Source organism: Alligator sinensis, unplaced genomic scaffold (assembly GCF_000455745.1).
Source record: "Alligator sinensis unplaced genomic scaffold, ASM45574v1 scaffold530_1, whole genome shotgun sequence".
Lineage (NCBI taxonomy): Eukaryota > Metazoa > Chordata > Crocodylia > Alligatoridae > Alligator > Alligator sinensis.
In genome coordinates this window covers 623,801-643,579 of record NW_005842673.1, presented here as the reverse complement: position 1 = coordinate 643,579, position 19,779 = coordinate 623,801, and the positions used below count along the sequence as shown (strand labels likewise).

The window sequence follows — 19,779 nt, the reverse complement described above, 5'->3', positions numbered from 1 at the left end:
TGAAGCCATTCCTAACATAATCTCTATCAGCAAGATGCCAGCGCGCTTCCAGATTTCCTAATGGGGCCCTGCTAACTCCATGCCAAAACTAGCAGTAGCTTGCTTCCTTTTAATCTCCCCTAATGCCTTATTTGATTATTGTCACTGCTCTCCAACCGTGCTCGTCCTTTCAAACTCTAATTCTCCAAATGAACCAGTCAGATGAGGCTAGAACTCGGTAGAGGAATCAACTCCACTCACCCACACATACAAGAGGAGGGGGGAGGAAGAGAAGCAGAGGAGAAGAAGAACCACGACACTCTACCTGCCCTTTTAGATCATCAAACGCTGGACTTGCTGGGAAAGAGCGGGAGGGAGGGGCAGAAAATGGGTTTGAAACTTGCTCCAGGTGACTAGGACATTTCAGAGGCTGGAACCAAGGTATGGATTTACTGATCTCTTGGATCTGCATCACTCTGTGGTGAGTAAACTTGTCCAGGGGACTAGATAAGCCCCACACTAGTCCCCTGCATGCCTGGGTCAGGGAAGGGAGATGGTGCACGCTGTACTCTTCCTATGCACAGGGTAGTGACTTGTGAGGTCACCCACAAGCAAAGGACCTGCGGGCTGATGGCAGTTTCTCCTGTGTCTGCAGTGTAGACGAGGCACTGGGGAGCTACAATGAGGACAGCAACGTGTATTCGGAAAACATCACCCGCATTCTGGACAAGCTCTTGGATGGCTATGACAACAGGCTCCGACCTGGGTTTGGAGGTAGAGGAAAACCCATGGCCCTAGCTACTGCTCTCCTGTCTTCCCCTGCCCCCTCCCTAATATTAACACCACTGCATTTATGAAGCAGTGGGGTGTGGGAAACCAGGTCTGGGTGTCTCGCTTCTCTTATCCCAAGGGAGATTTGAACACACAGAAGCTCTGCAGCGATGCAGCAACTTCCTGGCTCTTCTGCTACCTCCTTAATGGGGCTATTTGCAGGGGACACATACATCCAGTCATGGAATGGTGCCCCCACCACCTCTACCCCCTTGATTTGGCACAAACTGCCCGGTGGACAATCTAAGTTGTTTGATTTGACATGTTTGCTTTGTAATGCACTGGGTGGGAGAGGAAGGCTTCTCTTCTGAAGCCTGGCTCTGCCTAGGGGTGAGCTTGTAAAATCCGCAAGCCAGGGCACATGCCCCCCATTTCTGGCTCTGCCCCTTCCCAGTCTTATCACTGTTCTGGTTATCTTCTAGGGGTTGTGACAGAAGTCAAAACGGACATCTACGTGACCAGCTTTGGTCCTGTGTCAGATGTGGAGATGGTAAGACTTATCCAGACTTCTTCCCACTGGGAGATCAAGAACATGCAAATTTCTGCCCCCTTCTCTGCCCACAAGCCATGGAATAGCTCCAGCACAGGGTGCTCACTTGCCCTGGGCTTTATGGTGCTATCTGAGTTTACTGAGCTTACCAGTTGACTAGGTTTAATCTTGCCAATCTCAGCAAGACTTTGGGGATACCTCAAGCTCTTGTCACAACTTAAATCACTCCAGAGCCAGGTAATGTGGACAGGTGCAACTAAGAAAGCCTGAATGGTTTTGCAAAGAAGGTGGAAGAAGTTAGTTCTGTGTTGGTTTGCGATATGTTCCGTGTGGATGGAATAGGCATATATGTAAAGATGCACTGATTTAGAGGGGGGCTGAGTGTTAGGCAGCGCACTGATAGGCATTCTGTAGTAAAACAATGTGGGCAGTGATTCAGAAAGACTGAAGCAGTCACCCAGTTCTTTTTTTTTCAACAAAAGATCCCATGCTATATTTGACACCATCCAAACACAGGTAGCTACAGACCTGAAAAACTTACTTGCCATAATGCAGGGAGAAATGTACAGCAAGGGTTTAGATCATCTGAGAAAACATACTGCCAAATAATCATGAAGCATCTTTTCATTCTGGGAACTGTATTCAGTTTCTGGTTGTGTGTCTGTTTTGTTACTTGAACACATTAGCTGACTATTTTCCAGCTTGGGTGTGTCAAGTTCAGCATTTGAAGCTCCAGCTGGACTCCTGAGTAACGGTGCCTAACCTTTGTGAAAGTTTTGGTCATTACTACCAAAAAGCTCCTTGCAAAAATCAGTTTGGAGTATTAGGAAGTCATTTAATAAATGTCATGTAATTTTGCTACCTAGAATGTTTCTGACATTAGTCCACTGTGAGATTTTTGTTCTGGGTATGCACAGTAAGCTCCATGAGATATATTGAACCAAAGGATGCCTTCAATAAGTGAGCACTATGGGCTTGTTTTAGCAGAGTTGTAAAACATACAAAATTAGATACTTGTGTTTCTTTGAACCTCAGTCATTTGACTTCAATCAATGTCTTGTGAGAGCATAATGAACATTCTTTTTATTCACATCAAATTATCTATTCACCGATGAATCTGCAACTATTCCTTAGGACAGTAAGAACCTAGGATATTTTTGTAATGAGCAGCTTTTCCCCTAACTATTTAATGGTAATAAGATTAAATGATTAAGTGGTAAATACAAAGTAGCTAGCAGGTCTCTTAGCACCTGCTCCCCCCCCCAACGGAGATACTGTATGTACAGTAGCTCACCATTGCTGACCCTCACCCATAATGGGTTTATTTTCCTACAGGAATACACAATGGATGTTTTCTTTCGACAGACGTGGATTGATGAGAGGTTGAAATTTGGTGGGCCAACAGAAATTCTTAAACTGAACAATCTAATGGTCAGTAAGATTTGGACACCAGACACCTTTTTTAGAAATGGAAAAAAGTCAATTGCTCATAACATGACTACCCCTAACAAACTTTTCAGAATCATGCAGAATGGAACTATTCTCTATACAATGAGGTAAGTCCCTATTTTGTTTCCTATTTAACTTGTTTTCACCTGATAATCATGTAACCAAGTACCAGGTAATTTTAATGTGATTTACTATAATATATTTTAGACTGACGATTAATGCTGATTGTCCTATGCGACTGGTAAACTTCCCTATGGATGGACATGCTTGTCCACTGAAGTTTGGGAGCTGTAAGTTTTGGCTTTTAAAATTTATATTTGGGTTAAAAAAAAAAAAAAAAAAAAAAAAGTATTTTAGGCTTGTTACCATTTTGAAAAAAAAATGAAATTAAGGTTGTAGTTATATAGGCTGCTGTGTGACCGACCTGTACATAGGCATGGGGTACAATACTGGCAGCTCTCATAGCATACCTTAGACAGTATTGTTTGTTATTCTCATAGATTCAAGTCTGTATGAGAAGATGTTACATGAATGCATTTCATGTAGCCTAGGAAGCTTGTTGTCATTACACATCTTCACTTAAGGAACCTGAAGGCAGAAATATGCTAAAGGACGTTGTGATCAACGTGGTCATGTCATGAGGACTAAGGTTGAAATTCACAAGCAATTGCTAAGATGTTATCCTCATCATATATATCCCCTTCCGCTTATTGTTTGTATTTGGTCTTTAATTAGATTAGATGCCCTTTAGGACAGGGCTCAGGTCTCCTTGTGTACTTGAGCAGCAGGACAGTTATAATATAGCCATTAGGTGTTACTGAACAATTAATAATACCCATTCTTTCCGCCATCAATCAGATGCCTATCCAAAAAGTGAAATCATTTACACATGGAAAAAGGGACCTCTTTATTCAGTAGAAGTACCACAAGAGTCTTCTAGTCTCCTCCAGTATGATCTTATAGGACAAACAGTGTCTAGTGAAACAATGAAATCCAACACAGGTAAGATGTAGCCTTATGCAGAAGCTTACATACAACAAACTCTTCCTCTGTTAGCCCCAAATCTAAAATTGCTGAAAACATAGTATTTTAAAAGAGGCAGAGAAATGGTATTTAAAAATGCAAAGTGTAAGTAACTTTCAAGAACATTGCTTTTCATAGAACAACATTAAAACAATACTGACAACACCCCTTTTCTCTCTCTCTCTGTTGATTCAGTTTAGCTTTTATTGATCAGTTAAGTTTTATCATATAGAAGGAAGCCAATTATTGCTTTCTTCAAAAGACAGCATATTATAGTTTAAGACCTTCTGAGGTTTACTACAGTAATATTTGCTCATATGTTGTCAAAAATAATGCTGAGATACTTATCTTCTAACAGGTGAATACGTAATAATGACAGTTTATTTCCACTTGCAAAGGAAGATGGGCTACTTCATGATACAGATATATACTCCCTGCATTATGACAGTCATTCTCTCTCAGGTGTCTTTCTGGATTAATAAGGAGTCTGTTCCAGCCAGAACAGTTTTTGGTATGACAAATTAAAATTTCTACACTAGCTCAGCATCACGTTCCATTCATCCGCCACTTTCATTGGCTGTTTATTTTAGGCAAATACACACTTCATCCCTATTTCTTTCTGTAAGGGGAAAAAGGCTACTCTTACTCACTCCTGTGTTCCAGGTATCACAACAGGAGCCCTGTCTAGTTGTGTTTTAGATCAGCAAAGGATCTGTTCCAGTAGGAACCATGACTGGCAATCAGATCTTATTTTAAGCATGAACTTCATTTATTGTGTTGAATCCACTTTATGGTAGAGCTGCCGGAGATTATTTTTATGTAGAAAAAGAGAAAGCTTATAGGTCCCAAGGAACAAAACTAAATGAAGTTAAATAAATAATGTAAAACAAAAAAATCCCACTAGGACCAAAGTTTATTCTCAGAAAATGTGCAAGGCCAGTCTTCACTGTTATTTTGTGCTTCCCATGTTTAACATTTGTAGACACTTGGTGGACACAAGAAAGGAGAATTTCAAAGTTAAGGTCCATCAGCCAGATGTAAGAGAAGTTTGCTTTGATTTGTATTCTGTTGAAACCAACATTTTGATTAAAAAAAAAAGTTTAAAAAAAAGAAAAATAATCTATAGCATTAACTTAGAAAAACTGTATTAAAATCATATAGAAGGTCTGACAAAAACAGGTCTTAGTATTCATTTCTGCCTATATTTCATGTCACTGGACTGTTTTCTTTCCAGAGGCTTGGGTTAAGGGTGCACCTTCAAACTGTACATTTTGCCTCAACTCTGACTCAATTTTTGACTGTAGTCAGTTAGAGTCTTCTTTTTATTTTGTTACTGAGCTGGGATCCATGCTGCATCCAATATCAAAGGCAAAAACTCCCACTGATCAATTTGTTAAATTAGGCAGGAGTATGCCAATAGCTACAGTTTGGGAAAAAATTGCAATGAAAAATTGAGAAAAAAAATTTTTCATAACTTTTTCGTGAGATCCACCCTGCCTGACGCACTTAATCACCTCCATGTAAAGTGCTGTAATGTTATTTGAGCTAGTCCTGTAGTCTTTGTACAGAGCATATTCCCATTGTGAAATATGCTTTTTGCACCACGACTGCAGAAATATGCTTGCTGTGCTTAAATGATTAGTCAAATAGAGAAAAAGAAGCATATATTTCTAGTTACCCAGGCTCAGGAAAGAGAACAACATGCTCATCTACCTTGATTTCAGTAGAAATGCTGATGTGTAAAGGTATTCAGGGATGTCTTTGTGGAAGTGGGCTGTTGGACGCTTTTTACCAAGTCTTCGCAAGTGCTGAATACAAAGCACTAGTGCTTGTTTATTCTTGCAATCCCGACTGCAGTAGGGCATCATAAGACATAGCACTTGCCAGGTGAAATGCCGTATTTGAAAGGTTAGAAATTACTTGTAAAGCATTCAGATGAATATGAAAAGGATAATCATGGAATTTTATATAGGGCATCATATTGGAATGGTTCCAAACTGTTATTCATAATATGCTGTTTGGTTAAATTAATATTATTTACCCAAAATTTTGGACCTGTTTGGTCTATTCAACAAGTCTGGCTTTAAATATATATTTTTTATATTTACAAAACTCCCCTCTTTGGATGCTTTTTATGACCTCTCACCTCCCCCCACCTTCCCCCTTAAAACCCCCAAAGTAAAATACTTTGGGAAACACTAAAAATGCAGGTTGGAGCCATGTTGGTTTGCAGGCAAAAGTAATCATAACTCTTGGGGAGATTATATCTTTTATTAGACCAACTAGATAGTTGCAAAAAAACCCTGCATCTCTGAAACATGGAAAATACCACAAATTAGCTGTTTTGAAATGAAAACTTCATAATTTTACAAGAAAGAAGCAAAATACAACACCTTGAGACTTGAAAACTGACACCCTTGCTGCAGCCTTCTGTTTCGAGCCAAATTTGCAAGCTCACAGAGCAGTCTCAACACAAGAGAAATTCTTTACCCAGGAGAGCCTTCCATCACCCATCCTCCTGTGAAACATGAAACATCATAACAAAAAACAAGTGTAATTCAATGTCCTGCTTGCCATCAGATAACTCTAAGGTAAATAGACTTCTCTAACTTTTATCTGAGCCTATTTTGCATAAAATGAACTTTCCCAACCTGGAGATCTTACACTACTTTGGCTTTCCTGTGAAATATGAATTTTCATTTCCACCTGAGAGAAATTTTACAATCTTTACACTCTCTTATGCCTGAGGAATGGCACATGTGCCTGAAAGCTTGCAAATAAAGATTTTTTTTGCAACTATCTAGTTGCTGTAATAAAAGATATCACCTCCCCAAGAGTTCCAATTATTAGAAGTCAGAGCACTCTTTCTGGTTTTGCTGAAAATGAATAATGCTAATCTTAAACTCTTTTATGAAAAGGACTAAGTCCATCTCATACCCCATATTCAGATGCCTCAATCTAATAAATTCAGTGGAGTTTGGGAGTTTCAAGAGAGTAAGGAGGATTTTTCTCAGTTACTGTGTGGCCCTATACTTTTATTCAGAGACAATTCCATAGACTCTACAGTGTTTTACATGTTACAGAAAATGCCACGGGCCTATGATGGAACTGAATCAAGGGTCCTAAGGATATTGCAAGTGAACCAGAGCACATCTACTAGGGCTGAGAAGCTTTGGTCCCCAATTTGATTCGGCGGAGATTCAGCCCGATTCAGTGGCTAAATCTCCAAATCTGAATAAAATCTAAGGACCATGTAATCTCTCTGAATCAAAGTGGAACCCTCTGAATCAATTCAGGGATTCAGACATAGAAAAAGCTTTAAATGTTTTTTCTACATACCTCTAGGTAGCAGTGGCTAGTGAGTGCTGTGATGTTGGGGCACATGGAGTATCCCACAGAAGCACAGGTGGCTCCCCAACACACTTGGTAGCAGACCCGGAAGTGGACCAAAAGCACTTCTGGTCCACTTCTGTGTTGGCTGGGGAATGCACTGGGGAGCTCCCTGCATCCCCCCACCCAGCTCAGTGACTGGTGCCTCCTGGGTCTGGGGGGAGTACCCAGGGTCCCCCTGTGGCCAATTGTTGAGCCAGAGGGGCACCAGGGGCACCCCTGCGCACTCCCCGGCAGACCTGGAAGTGGACTGGAAGTACTTCTGGTCCACTTCTGGGTTCACCACCGAGCATATGGAGGCTGCCCCCCCGTGCTCCTGTGGGATGCTCCATGTACTCCAGCATCACAGCATTCATGAGCCTCGCCTGCTACCTCAAGGTATGTAGAAAAAAAAGCTTTTAAAGCTGTGTTTACATCTGAATCGCTAATTCTCTGAATCAGCAGCAAATCATTTTTGGATTTGGACAAGTCTAATCAAGGACAGTGATCCAAATCAACTAACTGAATTGCTGTCCCTGATTCAGGCTGAATCCAAATCGAATAGGGCCCACTCTGCACACCCCTAGTATCTACTTGTGAATTAATGCAGAGCAGTAAACTCAAGCACAGTTTGTGCCAAAGTTTATTGCTCCTGGGTACAGTGTTTACATGGGCACCCAGAACCCCAGCACAGTGAGCCAGGGCAGAGGAGCCCTGGTTGACAGCATCCTGGGGAGTCAGCCTTCCATCCCGGGGCTGCTCTGCCCCAGCTCAACATGCTGTGGAGGGACCGGCTAGGGCATGAGGAGTCTATTGTGCAGGGCTAACCAGCAGGTAATCCCTGCACTGTAGCACCCTAGTGCCCCAGCCAACCCTAGTCACTGTCTACACATGTGTTTCAGTGCACTAGACTCCATTGTAGAATAGTACTCATCCAAGACAGTACTATCCTAAAGCAGAGTTCATTAATTTACTGAGCCCTAATAGGGCCGCACATGTAGACGGTGACACTTTACTGTGGAGCTAATTAGCCAAATCCACAAGAAAGCGCACATATAGATGCACCCACAGAGTATTAGATAGAAATGACTCTGGGAAAGTAGTATTCCCTTGGGTTTATACCTGGGTATTCTAAAAAAAAAAAAACCTAGTGGATTACCTATATGCCCCTCACCATCTATGTTACCCTCAGACTTGAGTGGACCAAGAGGCTTAAATCTAAATGTGCTCCATTAAAGGTCATATGCAAGGTTGTTTCACTCTTGCTCTTATTTATGCGCTATGTCTTGCCTCAGAACCCTGCCAAGCAGTCTCTCTTTTGAATATTTAGGCAACAGATGCAGCGATAGATATGCTCAGATTGTTTCCTTGCTTGCATAACCCATTGAGAACCAGGATTTACTGTTGATCCAGTATATTTATTAAAATCTTAGATGTAGGAAGCAAGGGTTTTTGTGGGTGATATTTTTAATTGCATCAATTGCATGGGCAGGATAGACTTGGACAAGCTTTGGAATGTAGTACATTCTTCAGGTCAGGATGCATTTTTTTAATATGACATCATCCAGAAAAAAAAAAAATTTCCTGGACTATCTTGGCTACAACATCACTCCAACGCTGCCAAAACTTAAGTATGGGAAGATTTTTACAGTGCAGTTAATAGAGGACAATTCACTTTAAACAGGAATGTTAACTGACATCTCTAAAAATGACCGAAAAGTAATTCAAACTTAAAGGCAAAGATAAGCAGGCATTGATTATACTTTTCCTCAACTATATTTTAGCATTTTGTTAGATAAGAAAGGTTTCAGCAATCCAAAATATAGAATAATGAATTTTCTTACAATCGTAATTCATTCCTTTCCAATGGGGATCCCGAAGATTCCCAAGTTTAAATTATAGTCATGGTATGCTTTTATTCAGATACTGAATACATCTTTTTATTACTAAATAGCACATGGCCTTGTTCTAATCTCATAATCTCAAAAACTTCAGCAGGGAAGTTTAGCCTTAAAACGTAACAAGTACAAATAAGCCTGATTGTACAAAAGCATATGCAAGATTTGGGGAACTGGAGGTACTATTATTTTCTGGCATCTTGTATTTGCATTTTTATTAAAGCATGTTAGATGATGATATTGGAATAGCAACGCTTATCTTCAGACAGCTGGCAAGCCACATCATGTGACAGCTGCAAAGAAATCCTTAAAATAATCAAGTCATACTGTCCTGATGGTTCAGCGAGATGTTAACATCAGTATGCAGTGACACTGCACTCTGCATCTGTAGAGAATGCATACCAGCAGTACTATACATTCACCTCAGATAAAATGAAAATGAAAAAAAAGCTTAGGAGGTATACATTCAGTAAAAAAGAGGTGAAAGGTTCCTGATCCACATGTCCTGTTAGAATACATGTAGTCTTTAAAGGCCATGGGGGTCTTTTCCATCTTTACCTCTTTGGCATGGGTGGGATGTGGGGCACTTAATCACATAGAATGTGTCATTAATCCATTCTACAAACACTTTAAAAAAGCCCCACTTTCCTACAAAATTAAAAATTCTGTGTCTGGGGCCATCCCTCAGGCTCTTCCTGTTTTTAGTTGAAGATTTTCAGGCCACTAGTACTGACTTCCATGCAAAATTCCCATGGATTTTGCTAACATTTCTGTAATGACCAGTTTTGTCCTACTGAGGTAAACCCAAGACAAAAAGAAAGGATAATAAAATGATATTTACAGCATGTAAACATAGACTTTTGTTATAGACGACACTTATAAAGTCTTAGGTAAAAGTAGGTGTTTTTGAATCCTTAGACCGAATATTATATGCCTATTTTTCAACATTACCAAGAAAGTATCACTGTTCAGTAGATGAGTGTCTTCAGTTTTAATCTCTCCAATTTTTGTGAAAAAAACCATGCTGCAAATTAGGACAGTTTATTCAGAACTGTTAGATTTATAAAGAATGGTTTTAAGCATAAGGAGTATTTAGCAATTTTATAAAGTTAGCAGGTTGGAAGGGTGGTAGTGAAACAATAGGAAGTTTAGACCCTGTATTTATATGGATTTTAAAGCAATGCAGGTAAGCAATTTCTAATTTCTTTATTTTGTTTTTGTTATTTTAAAGGGATAACTACAGTCCTAACAATGACCACTTTAAGCATCAGTGCCCGCCATTCTTTGCCCAAGGTATCTTATGCTACTGCCATGGATTGGTTCATAGCTGTGTGCTTTGCCTTTGTCTTCTCTGCACTTATCGAGTTTGCAGCTGTCAACTACTTTACCAATCTTCAGACTCAGCGAGCACTGAGGAAGGCAGCCAGGGCAGCAACAGTAGCAGCAGCAACTGTACCGGCAGAAGACGAGATTGTCTTGGTAATTGCTCACTTTTCTGATAATAAGCATCATACAGGAAGAGACAGACAAAGTAGTGAATGCAAAACAATTGAACAATATTAAAGTGATCTTAGTCTGGAAAGGTTATATAACCAAGTCACATCAACTCAAAAATCAAGGAAGTTAGTGTACTACCTGCAGAAAGTGAAATCAGTTAATTTGTTGTTGTTGGGTTTAAATTGAGATATTATTCTTTGGTCATTCAGATTTGAATTTCATAAAATATAAAAGGAAACATTAGACTGTTAACCATAAATTCTCGTTCTGAGCAATTTTATAGGTACTATGCTGAGGCAATAATAAATGTGCTGAGGCAATAATAAATGTGGACCTAATCATAGTGAGAATTGGTAGGGCACCATTCAAAAGAATGAGAGCAGGTATTGGACAGATTATTACATGAGCATAAGAGAAGTGGGTCATCTGGAGGAAGAAGAATTAAACTTTAAGTAAACTTGGCATCTGTTACTTCCATAAAAACGGTGTTGGTGAGAGCATGGGGAAGGAGCAACAGAACTAGAGTTTTAAGAAAGGGATTCAACAAGGGGCAGAGATGCTTTTTCTTCTCATTAAAAAAAACTGATTTTTAAATATTTTCATTACATCCCAGGCTTGTTAATGATCCCATATTTGAACTAATTTGCCCACTCAGCACTCCTCTGTTATAAACCAAGATCATTAGCATTTCTACTTTTAGATGAGCAACTGAGAGACTAATAAACTTTGCAAGCTTACCCAGAAAAACTGGTAGCTGAACTGTGAACGGAACCCAAATCTTTCGAATCCCAGTCTAGTGCCTTACCAACAAGACTATCCTTCACCCCATTTCAACTCTTCAAGTACCCACCTACAGTAACTCTGTATTACTGTGTTTAACAACAGCTTAGACTAACAGGTTAAATATACCCCAAACAATTAAGCAAATAAACAGCTAAGTTTACTAATAAAGCCTGTTGCTACTCCAAGTTGGAAGAGCAACAAACTTATCCTTGTCTCCAACAGGAGATTTATGTCTATGAGCCAAAGCATATTTCAGTGAAGCTATTATTTTTACTGTGTTGTTAAATAATAATCCATGACATTCTGGGAATACAAATGAAGAGAAAATAAACATACAAATGAACCCCAGCTAAGCCTTAAACATGAAGTTAAACTTTTATACAAGTTGTGAAACAAAATAACACTCTGTTATGCATCACAACTCAGGAACTTACAGCTTTTCTAACAAGATTGCATAAAATGAGACACAAAAGAAAAGCAAGCTTTGAGAAAAGTGAAGTGTGTGTACTAGCTTTTGCTTTAATTTAACAGTAATTCTGAAGTGACTAATGGAAAGGTCAGCTGAACTTTAAAAAAAAATGTAAGTAAATTTGAACAAAGTACATCTAGATGTCTATATAAAACATTTTTATTAGTCTAAGGAATCCTTAATAATATAAGCTTCAAGAATGAAAAACAGAGAATAGATTTGTAAATGTTAAGCTAATACTAAGAAAGTCATTTCTTTCCAATTGTCATGACATTTGAGAAGGACTTGGCTATTATGACTGAAACATCATAATTTGCCTGGAGGGGGGTCTTATAGACCCTACAGACAAGGGATTGTATAACGCTGTAAATCTCAAGACCGGGTCATTCTTAATATACAGCGGCGCCTATGTAGTACAAAATGGCACAAGGAGGCTTGGTGGGAAGTCTTGATGATTTACATTCCTATTTGCTTTCTAAGCCACTTTAAAAAATGCTGGGTAAGAGAACATTAAACTAGATGCAATTGTTCAATCAAATATTAAAATCCAGCAAGCTACATGATTTTTCTCATTTCCTTCCTTGTTTCACAGAAAGTGTATTCAGAAGCTTTACAGTCTAGTATGACAGGCCTAATTCTCCTCTCTCTCAGTGCCAGTTCACTTGTATTGAGTCAAGTGTGGATGAAGAACTACAGAGCTTTCTCAAAGTTACATCTACTGTCAAGAGCTAGCGTGCATTACTGGGGAGGGGGAGGTCCCAACTTCAGAGAAATATAGCTATATAGCTCCTGATCATTCAATTTAAACTTTTGACTGGGTGACAGCACCAACAATTGCTCATAGGGTTTGATCTCCAAAAGCACATTGTGTATCAAGTGCTTCTGCCACAGTAAATGGCCAAAGAAGCCAGTTATGGAAGGTAGTTCCCTATGGCTCTTTCAATTTGCTAGGACTTTATTTGGGTCAGCGTGGTTGCTTCCATAGCTCTTGAGGAGTCGTGCAGCCAGAGTTAAATACAGGTGAAGTTTTCCCTTGAAGGAATCACTACAGCAAATAAAAGTTTGAAACCAAGTTTGTCAAGTTGCTCTCTCAAGGGCTTCAACCACAAGCCAGCATAAAACTAAGTACGATAAATAATGTTCCCTTCTGTAGTGGTTTAGCAACAGTAACCAGCAGCTGACTACCAAAACATCTACAGGAACACACTCTTCAGCTCTATCCTTAAGAAACCCATCTACCAGTAATAAACACCTAGACCTAGAAAATGAATAAAACCAACCAGAAAAATAATATAAACTGCAAACCAAATCCCCTGGTTTCTAAAGTAAACCTTACATGAGCATGAAAAAAGTATGTTAAACTTCCCTTCTAGCAGAGGCCATATTTCCCATCAGTGGTCTCTGGTTTTAACGAAAAGCATTAGGCCATCATTTCTGAGACTAAGCCATTCCCCTTAGGAATAAGTAAGGAAAAACCCAGAATAACCCATTGAGTACTCACCACTTTGAAGAAGGAACTGCAGCTTCCAGAAAACTGCAGCTGCTTGACTGCCAGATTTAAAGGTCAAACTCTAGAAAGGCATGCTGGGGAAAATATTCTGTTAGAGTAATCCTGTTGCAAAAAAACTTAGTAGATTCTAGAAAGTCTCTAAGGAACAGATTTCTGGAAAAGGAGGATGAGGGCTGTGTGCTTTTTATTCTGTCACTATAGATATTTTCACACTGCAGCTCAATGTGTGACTGCAGCTCATGTAGATGAGCCTGAGCACGGTTTAAACTAGTTAGCTCAGGTACCAGTAGCAGCGTATCAAGAACACAATGTTCAGTCATTTGACTATTGAGATGGATTTTGCAATTTGTGTCGGGTTCTGCGCTGTTGAGGCTTTGCTATTATTACCTGAGCTAACTAATTTAAAGCTAGCTCTGGTTTGTTTGTATGTGCTGAAATCACACCTGGTTTGCAGCAGATATATAGTCTATAGCACTCTTCTATTTTGCTGTTGTAGTTTTGAGAGCTTGTCTTTAGAAAGCTTTCCTTTTTTTGATTTTTTGGGTTTTTTGTTGTTTGCTTTTTGGCTGTTTCTGGGACTCTCTCCCTTCTTTTATTTCTCAGTTTCTTTAGATCCTTATTCTTTGTCTGTTTCTAAGTCTTCTCATTACATTTTCTAACATTTCTTTTTATTTCTTTCTGTTTGCTTTAAGGCACATTTCTTCTTGTTCTATATCCATAAGTAATAATTTCTTAGAGCTTTATATCTTCTTTAACTCTTCCTCTGTCTGTCTTTTTTAACTGGGTCTGCCAGTATTATCCATGAACATATTTTACAGGAAAAAAAATCTCTCTCACTATCGTTCTTAGTAAAGTTCTCTCTTTGTTTAAAAAATATCCCCTAATTATTTTCCCCCACTTTCTCCTGTGCCCTTGGCTCTGTTTTTCTATTCTGTACTATCTTTTCTCATGGAGAAGAAAACCTTTTTTTCCACCATGATTTTTTGTGGTGACTATTAGGATTTTAGGGTTTGTGTGGAAATAGGAATGCTCTTTGTCTTCTGTTTTTATAGTGCCAATCACCATGCTCCTTAGTGAATGTTACAGAAGGTTGCCTATATCTGACTGTGACATTAATGCTTCCATGGGTAGTATAGCAACATGACATTTCACCCAAAATTCATTTGTAGTGAAACAAATTCAGTGATAAGAACTGGCACAGATGAAAATTTCAAAAATCCAATTAAAAGTTTTAGTTGCTTGCATACACTTTTAAACCCATCAAGATGAGGAATATATTCAATTTTCCAAAATTCTAAATCTAATTAAGTCTACTGCAAAAATCATTCAGAAGTTTCTCTCACCCTTCAATATAGTTAATTTTGTTCAAATTCATTCTTACTCAAATTATTTTGTTCAGAGTTTCTAACACAGGGGTGGGTAAAATGCGGCCTGGGGGCTGGATGTGGCCCACCAGGCCATTCTATCCATCCCACGGGGCCCCTAACAATTTAGAAAATTATTATTTATCTGCCCTGGGCTGCCTGTTATGCAGCCCTCAGTGGCTTGCCAAAACTCACTAAGCGCCTCTCTGCCCAAAATAATTGCCCGCCCCTGTTCTAATATAATCCCCAAACAAAACTATTTAATCTCAAAAATGAAGAAGGAATTCTGCACTGCTACAGTGCGAACAACTCCTCTGAAATCCTGAGACTCCTTTGGTTTCCATAAGATATACAATGCGCTGAATTGTAACCTCAAGTTAATTAGTGTAAACCTAGAGGGACTACATTGGTTTCAAAGGAAGCTCTTTTATCTACCGCAGTTAACTGAAAACGCTTTGGCACATTGATTCTGTCAACTGCAAGTGATCCCTGTGTGAAGTACAAAACTGTGGGTGCTCCACTCCAAAACATGACAGCAACAACCTGGGAACTCATCTGTGCCTTAATAGAAGCCCCCCCTGATACATGTGAATCACATTGTTTCATCTTTACAATCATCTGTAGTGGAAAGGCTCCAAAATCCTGAAAGTTTTGCATGGGTAGATCCCTGGCCCTGTCAGCCTCTCTGACTTAAATGTACTTTGTCCAAGAGCTGGGGTCCATTTTCTAAGTGGGGAGTGGTCTACTTTAGTTTACGAAGAGTTTTATAGAGCTTTTGCAATAAGGGAGAAAGAGAGATTAATTGGTGTTATTTCCCAGCATAGCTTGTCAAGCATCTTGATGAAAAACATTGCACACCAATGAGATGTTTTTGTTGAAAATTGTTTGTTTGCTTGCTTGTTCCCCCCACCCCCTTTTCAAGTATCTCTTTCCCCTAAGGCACAAAACAATACAGCTTAGGCAGCAAAGGAATTCTCATTCTGTCTTTTAGCAGCTCCCCACAACTGTACTACAGCTGGATGTCATTCCAGTATAAAGGATTTGCTTCCCTGAAGTTCCCTGTTTCCCTAAAATTACACCAGTGCCTTTAACGAGCATCCTTGTGTAGCTAAAAGCAGAGTGCTTCCTTTTAGATTGTCAATAACCCTTTGTAAGATCATCTTAGGAACATCAACATATCTACACCCCTTAACTGAAAACACAGTGTCTTTAATCAAATAAGGTAGGGGCTTACCCTCCTGCCCCTCGCCCTCCCTATACAACTTCAAATTAGCAAGTAGACCAATAAAAACACCTTTCAATTATATTGAGTTTTTGTTCCTCCTGCAGGAGCACATAGCTGATTATCATTTGACTCTGCCTGTTATGTCTCGCAGACATGTAGCTAAGAGGGAGGGCAAAAAGAAATCAGAAAGAGTTTAAATCATATAAAAATATTTTAAATTATTTTTTAGGATACCCAAGAATTTTATTGTTCTGCAGCATTTAGGAGTTTTTACAGTGCAATATCACTACTGCATTTTGTAATCACAGCAGCACATATTAAAATGGAACAAACAACTGTAATTGCAGAGTCCAAAGAAGGATTTTTATTTCTCTTTTAATAATGGCTTCAACAATTGCACAAAATAAATGTAATGGCTAGATTATGATCATAGGCCCACTGCTTTCAATCTAGAGTAACTCCTGTTTACATTTATGAAGTTATTTGATATTGATTATCAGTGTATATCTAAGAGCAAAATTTGGCTTTAAATAATAACATAAATATTTTGTAAAGAGCTGTACGCTATCTATGTATTTTGCTCTGTTACATCATAGAAGTACATTGTTGTTACCAAATTGTGAACATAGGAAATATTTCCCAGCCAAGACCTGATTTCAGTGTTTTTCTTGTAATTTTTCATTCTAGTTTTAACAGTTGGGGGTCCAATTTTGCTAGCGTCTTATACTGCTTAGATGTTCATGAAGGAGTCAATAGCTGTAGGAAAAACACAAATCCGGAATGAAGTTTAATATATGTGGGCCAGTCTGAGAACGCTGATCGCAGCGCCAGACTTTTAGGCATTTTACCACTTCAGCAGACCCTACACAGCTGAAGTAAATACTTAAGCTCTCTATACTACATTTTGAAAGCCAGCATGGACAACCCTCAAACTGGTGCCAAATCATTTTCTAAGTAATCTTTTAGGAGATGGATATATCTTAATCCCACCACTTTTGATATCAAGGCATCTCCTTCCATTTGTGGCTCACCTCTGAACCTTTCTCCCACAGTGAAATGCCTGTGCCAGTCCTTGTTCACAGAACACCAGAAGAGAAGGTATTACAGCATCAGTTAGGGCAGATTGAGTTCACATGCATCTTCTGTGTCAGTGGTGATTCTCAACCAGGGTGAAATGGTTGAGCATTGTCAGCTTTGTTAGCAAATAGGATTCACAAGATAAACCCAGATTTTTCAAATAGGAATTCCTAGTGTTAAAATCACTCTGACCTGGTGGGACCTTTATGAGTTCTTTGGAACAGAAGAATTGCCCTATTATTTTTCTATAGTTAAATTGAGTGAAGACCTCCAAGGGGTGCCTCGAGTCTAAAAAGGTGGAGAACCACTGTTCTGTAGGAAACCTATATTTCCTGCCTTCTGGAGGAATGTTATTAGCAGTAGACTATACAGTATGAGGGATGGGGATACTAGTTTCCTTTCTTGAACCTGTTGCACTTCTCATTATATATATATATATATATTATTGGGGGGGGGAACAAGAGAAAAAATAAACAAGACTCTCTCAACCAATGCAAAGACCTTTGTTCCTATATTCCACTGAATGTATGCAGATACACGTATTTTAATTTGAACAGTAATTGAGAAATGATTTCTTAGATATGTAGTATGTTAGACAGTTATGCATGTTCTTGCTTACTCAGAAACAGATCTTTAGGTGTTCAAAGGACTTTACTGGTGAAAATAGAGGTACCTAGAAACTTTAAGCATATTCAGGGTTTTTGACTGGTCCTCAGTAGAAACGGGAGTTTTGAGGACCATAATTTTGAACTTGTACCTAAACTGGGAGTTAGATGGGACTTCAAAGCCTTAGTTAAGTCTTTTATGGCTCTAGCCAGAAACCTGTGATTTCATTTATTTTACATAATACCTGTATGAACTCTACACATCTATAAGTATGCCAAAAACATGAAAACAGAAAAAGAATAGGAGATAGAATTGTGTTGTTTAATGTTCTGTATTGTCCAGTTATATTGACCCTTGGCATTACTTTTGTAATTCAATATGATGAAAGCAAAATTCCATACCCTTAACCTAATACATTTCAAAGGAAATGAGCAAAAATACATTTTTTTCTGTTTGAAAGTTTAGAGTATATTGCCATTGATTTCTTTTTACTGCACTGCACTGACAGAAATGTTATATAATGTTTAGTGAATAAGAGACAGAAATAAGAACAAATATACTTTATACAAATATATACTTAATATATATATTTAAACTAACAAATGTATATTTGTTAGTTTAAAATTTGGTGGTGTCTAGGCACATCCATTAGATGCTCATTTTTTTACTGCCATACCACATGCTGCACTGATAGCAGAATAACGTATTGACAGAACAAAGGAATGAGGGTCTATAGCAGGGATGGACAAAATACGACCCACCAGGGGATTCTCTCTCACCTGCAATGGGTCCCTCAACCCCATCTGGCCCAGACACAGGGAGCAGCTTGGGTCATGGTTTCATTTGGCCAGCTTTGCCACCCTTGGGCACGCAGCAGGTCAGGGGCAGGGCGGTGCAGCGTGGTAGTTGGACTCAGCTTCCTGGCAGCTCCCACAGCAGTGGCTCCTTCTGGCTGCTGCTGCCAGGATCACCACTGCTGCTGGACCGAACCTTAGTGCTTGGGCACCCTGACCCTTCTTCCCCATACCCACCGCCAAAGGCACCGGATGGAGTTAGCAGGCAGAGTCTCCATGGAGACTGGCCTGGGACCACTGTGTGCATGGTTGGCTGGGCAGATGGGATTGGGATGTGGGAAAGTGGGGAGCAGCATCCAGGAGTGGGCCAGGTGGACAGGGCTGGGGCCAGGATTGTGTGGGGTCAGGGCAGAGCCACGATCCACTCCCCACATATCCCTGCCCATGGACCTGGACCTGTCACAGGGATGTGCAGGGAGTGCCTCAGATCTTGGTCCCATGCTTGCTCACCCATCCTGCTCCTGGATGCTGCTCTTTGCCCATCCACAGTCCCATCCCATCTGCCCAGCCAAACATAACCAGCCTGTGGGGGTCCCAGGTCAGTCTCCATGGAGATTCCCACCCGCCCAATCTGTCTGACATCCTTGGTGGTGGGTGTGGGGGAGATGGACCAGGATGGATAGGATCAATTTCTCCCTCGTGCTGGGCTGGGCCCCCACCATCTTCCCCACTGCTCTGGACTGGATCAGCACCTCTCTGCCACACTGGGACAGGTCAACAAGATCCTGGCCTGCAACAGCTCACCAAAGCTCCTTAAGTGCCCCTCCAGCCCAAATAATTGCCCATACCTGGTCAACAGATGCATTTAAAAATACAATATTTTTATTAGAAATATCCTGAGAAAAATAATTACAGACATAAAAATCACTTATAAAACAGTTACAGCATCCAGATAAAGTTATAGAGGGCTAGAATGAAGAATAACTTAGAGTCTACAGCTGTCTTTGCTTTCTTTTCTATTTGGAGTTAAGGCCCCGATTCACAGTTTGCGGAGAGCTTCCTGAGATATACTGAGCATGCATAGATCCAAGGAAAGTCAATGATAGCTCATGGACCTCAGTCCCTTGATAGAATAGATGAGGCTGCTCTGTTGACTTTATGAGGGATTTGGTCAATTGAACTGCAACAGCATACATAGATCCAGACTTCACCTTATTTATCTCCATGACATAGCACTTCCTTTTTAGTTGTGTTCCATTATGTGCCAAATTAGGCCCCGATCCTGCTGTGCAGGCCACAATGCTGGACAATAATTGCACATGGAGTCCCACTGATGGTAGCAGTACTCCATACTGATACAAAGGTACATTCACATGAGTCAGACTGCAGGAATAGAGCCTTTTGTTTAATTTCAG

The 19,779-nt window shown here is 39.8% G+C and overlaps 1 protein-coding gene across 1 annotated transcript in view; it reads left to right on the top strand.

Moving 5' to 3' along the window:
- The first annotated feature begins 422 nt into the window (after positions 1 to 422).
- The window catches only part of GABRA6 (gamma-aminobutyric acid type A receptor alpha6 subunit), a 30,969-nt gene continuing 11,612 nt past the window's right edge, over positions 423 to 19,779 (top strand). The window contains exons 1-8 of the mRNA XM_006033878.1: positions 423 to 460; positions 635 to 753; positions 1,233 to 1,300; positions 2,636 to 2,856; positions 2,957 to 3,039; positions 3,608 to 3,751; positions 4,131 to 4,283; positions 10,271 to 10,518. Of these exons, the coding sequence (XP_006033940.1) occupies positions 423 to 460; positions 635 to 753; positions 1,233 to 1,300; positions 2,636 to 2,856; positions 2,957 to 3,039; positions 3,608 to 3,751; positions 4,131 to 4,283; positions 10,271 to 10,518 (1,074 nt within the window). The remainder of the gene's footprint in view (positions 461 to 634; positions 754 to 1,232; positions 1,301 to 2,635; positions 2,857 to 2,956; positions 3,040 to 3,607; positions 3,752 to 4,130; positions 4,284 to 10,270; positions 10,519 to 19,779) is intronic.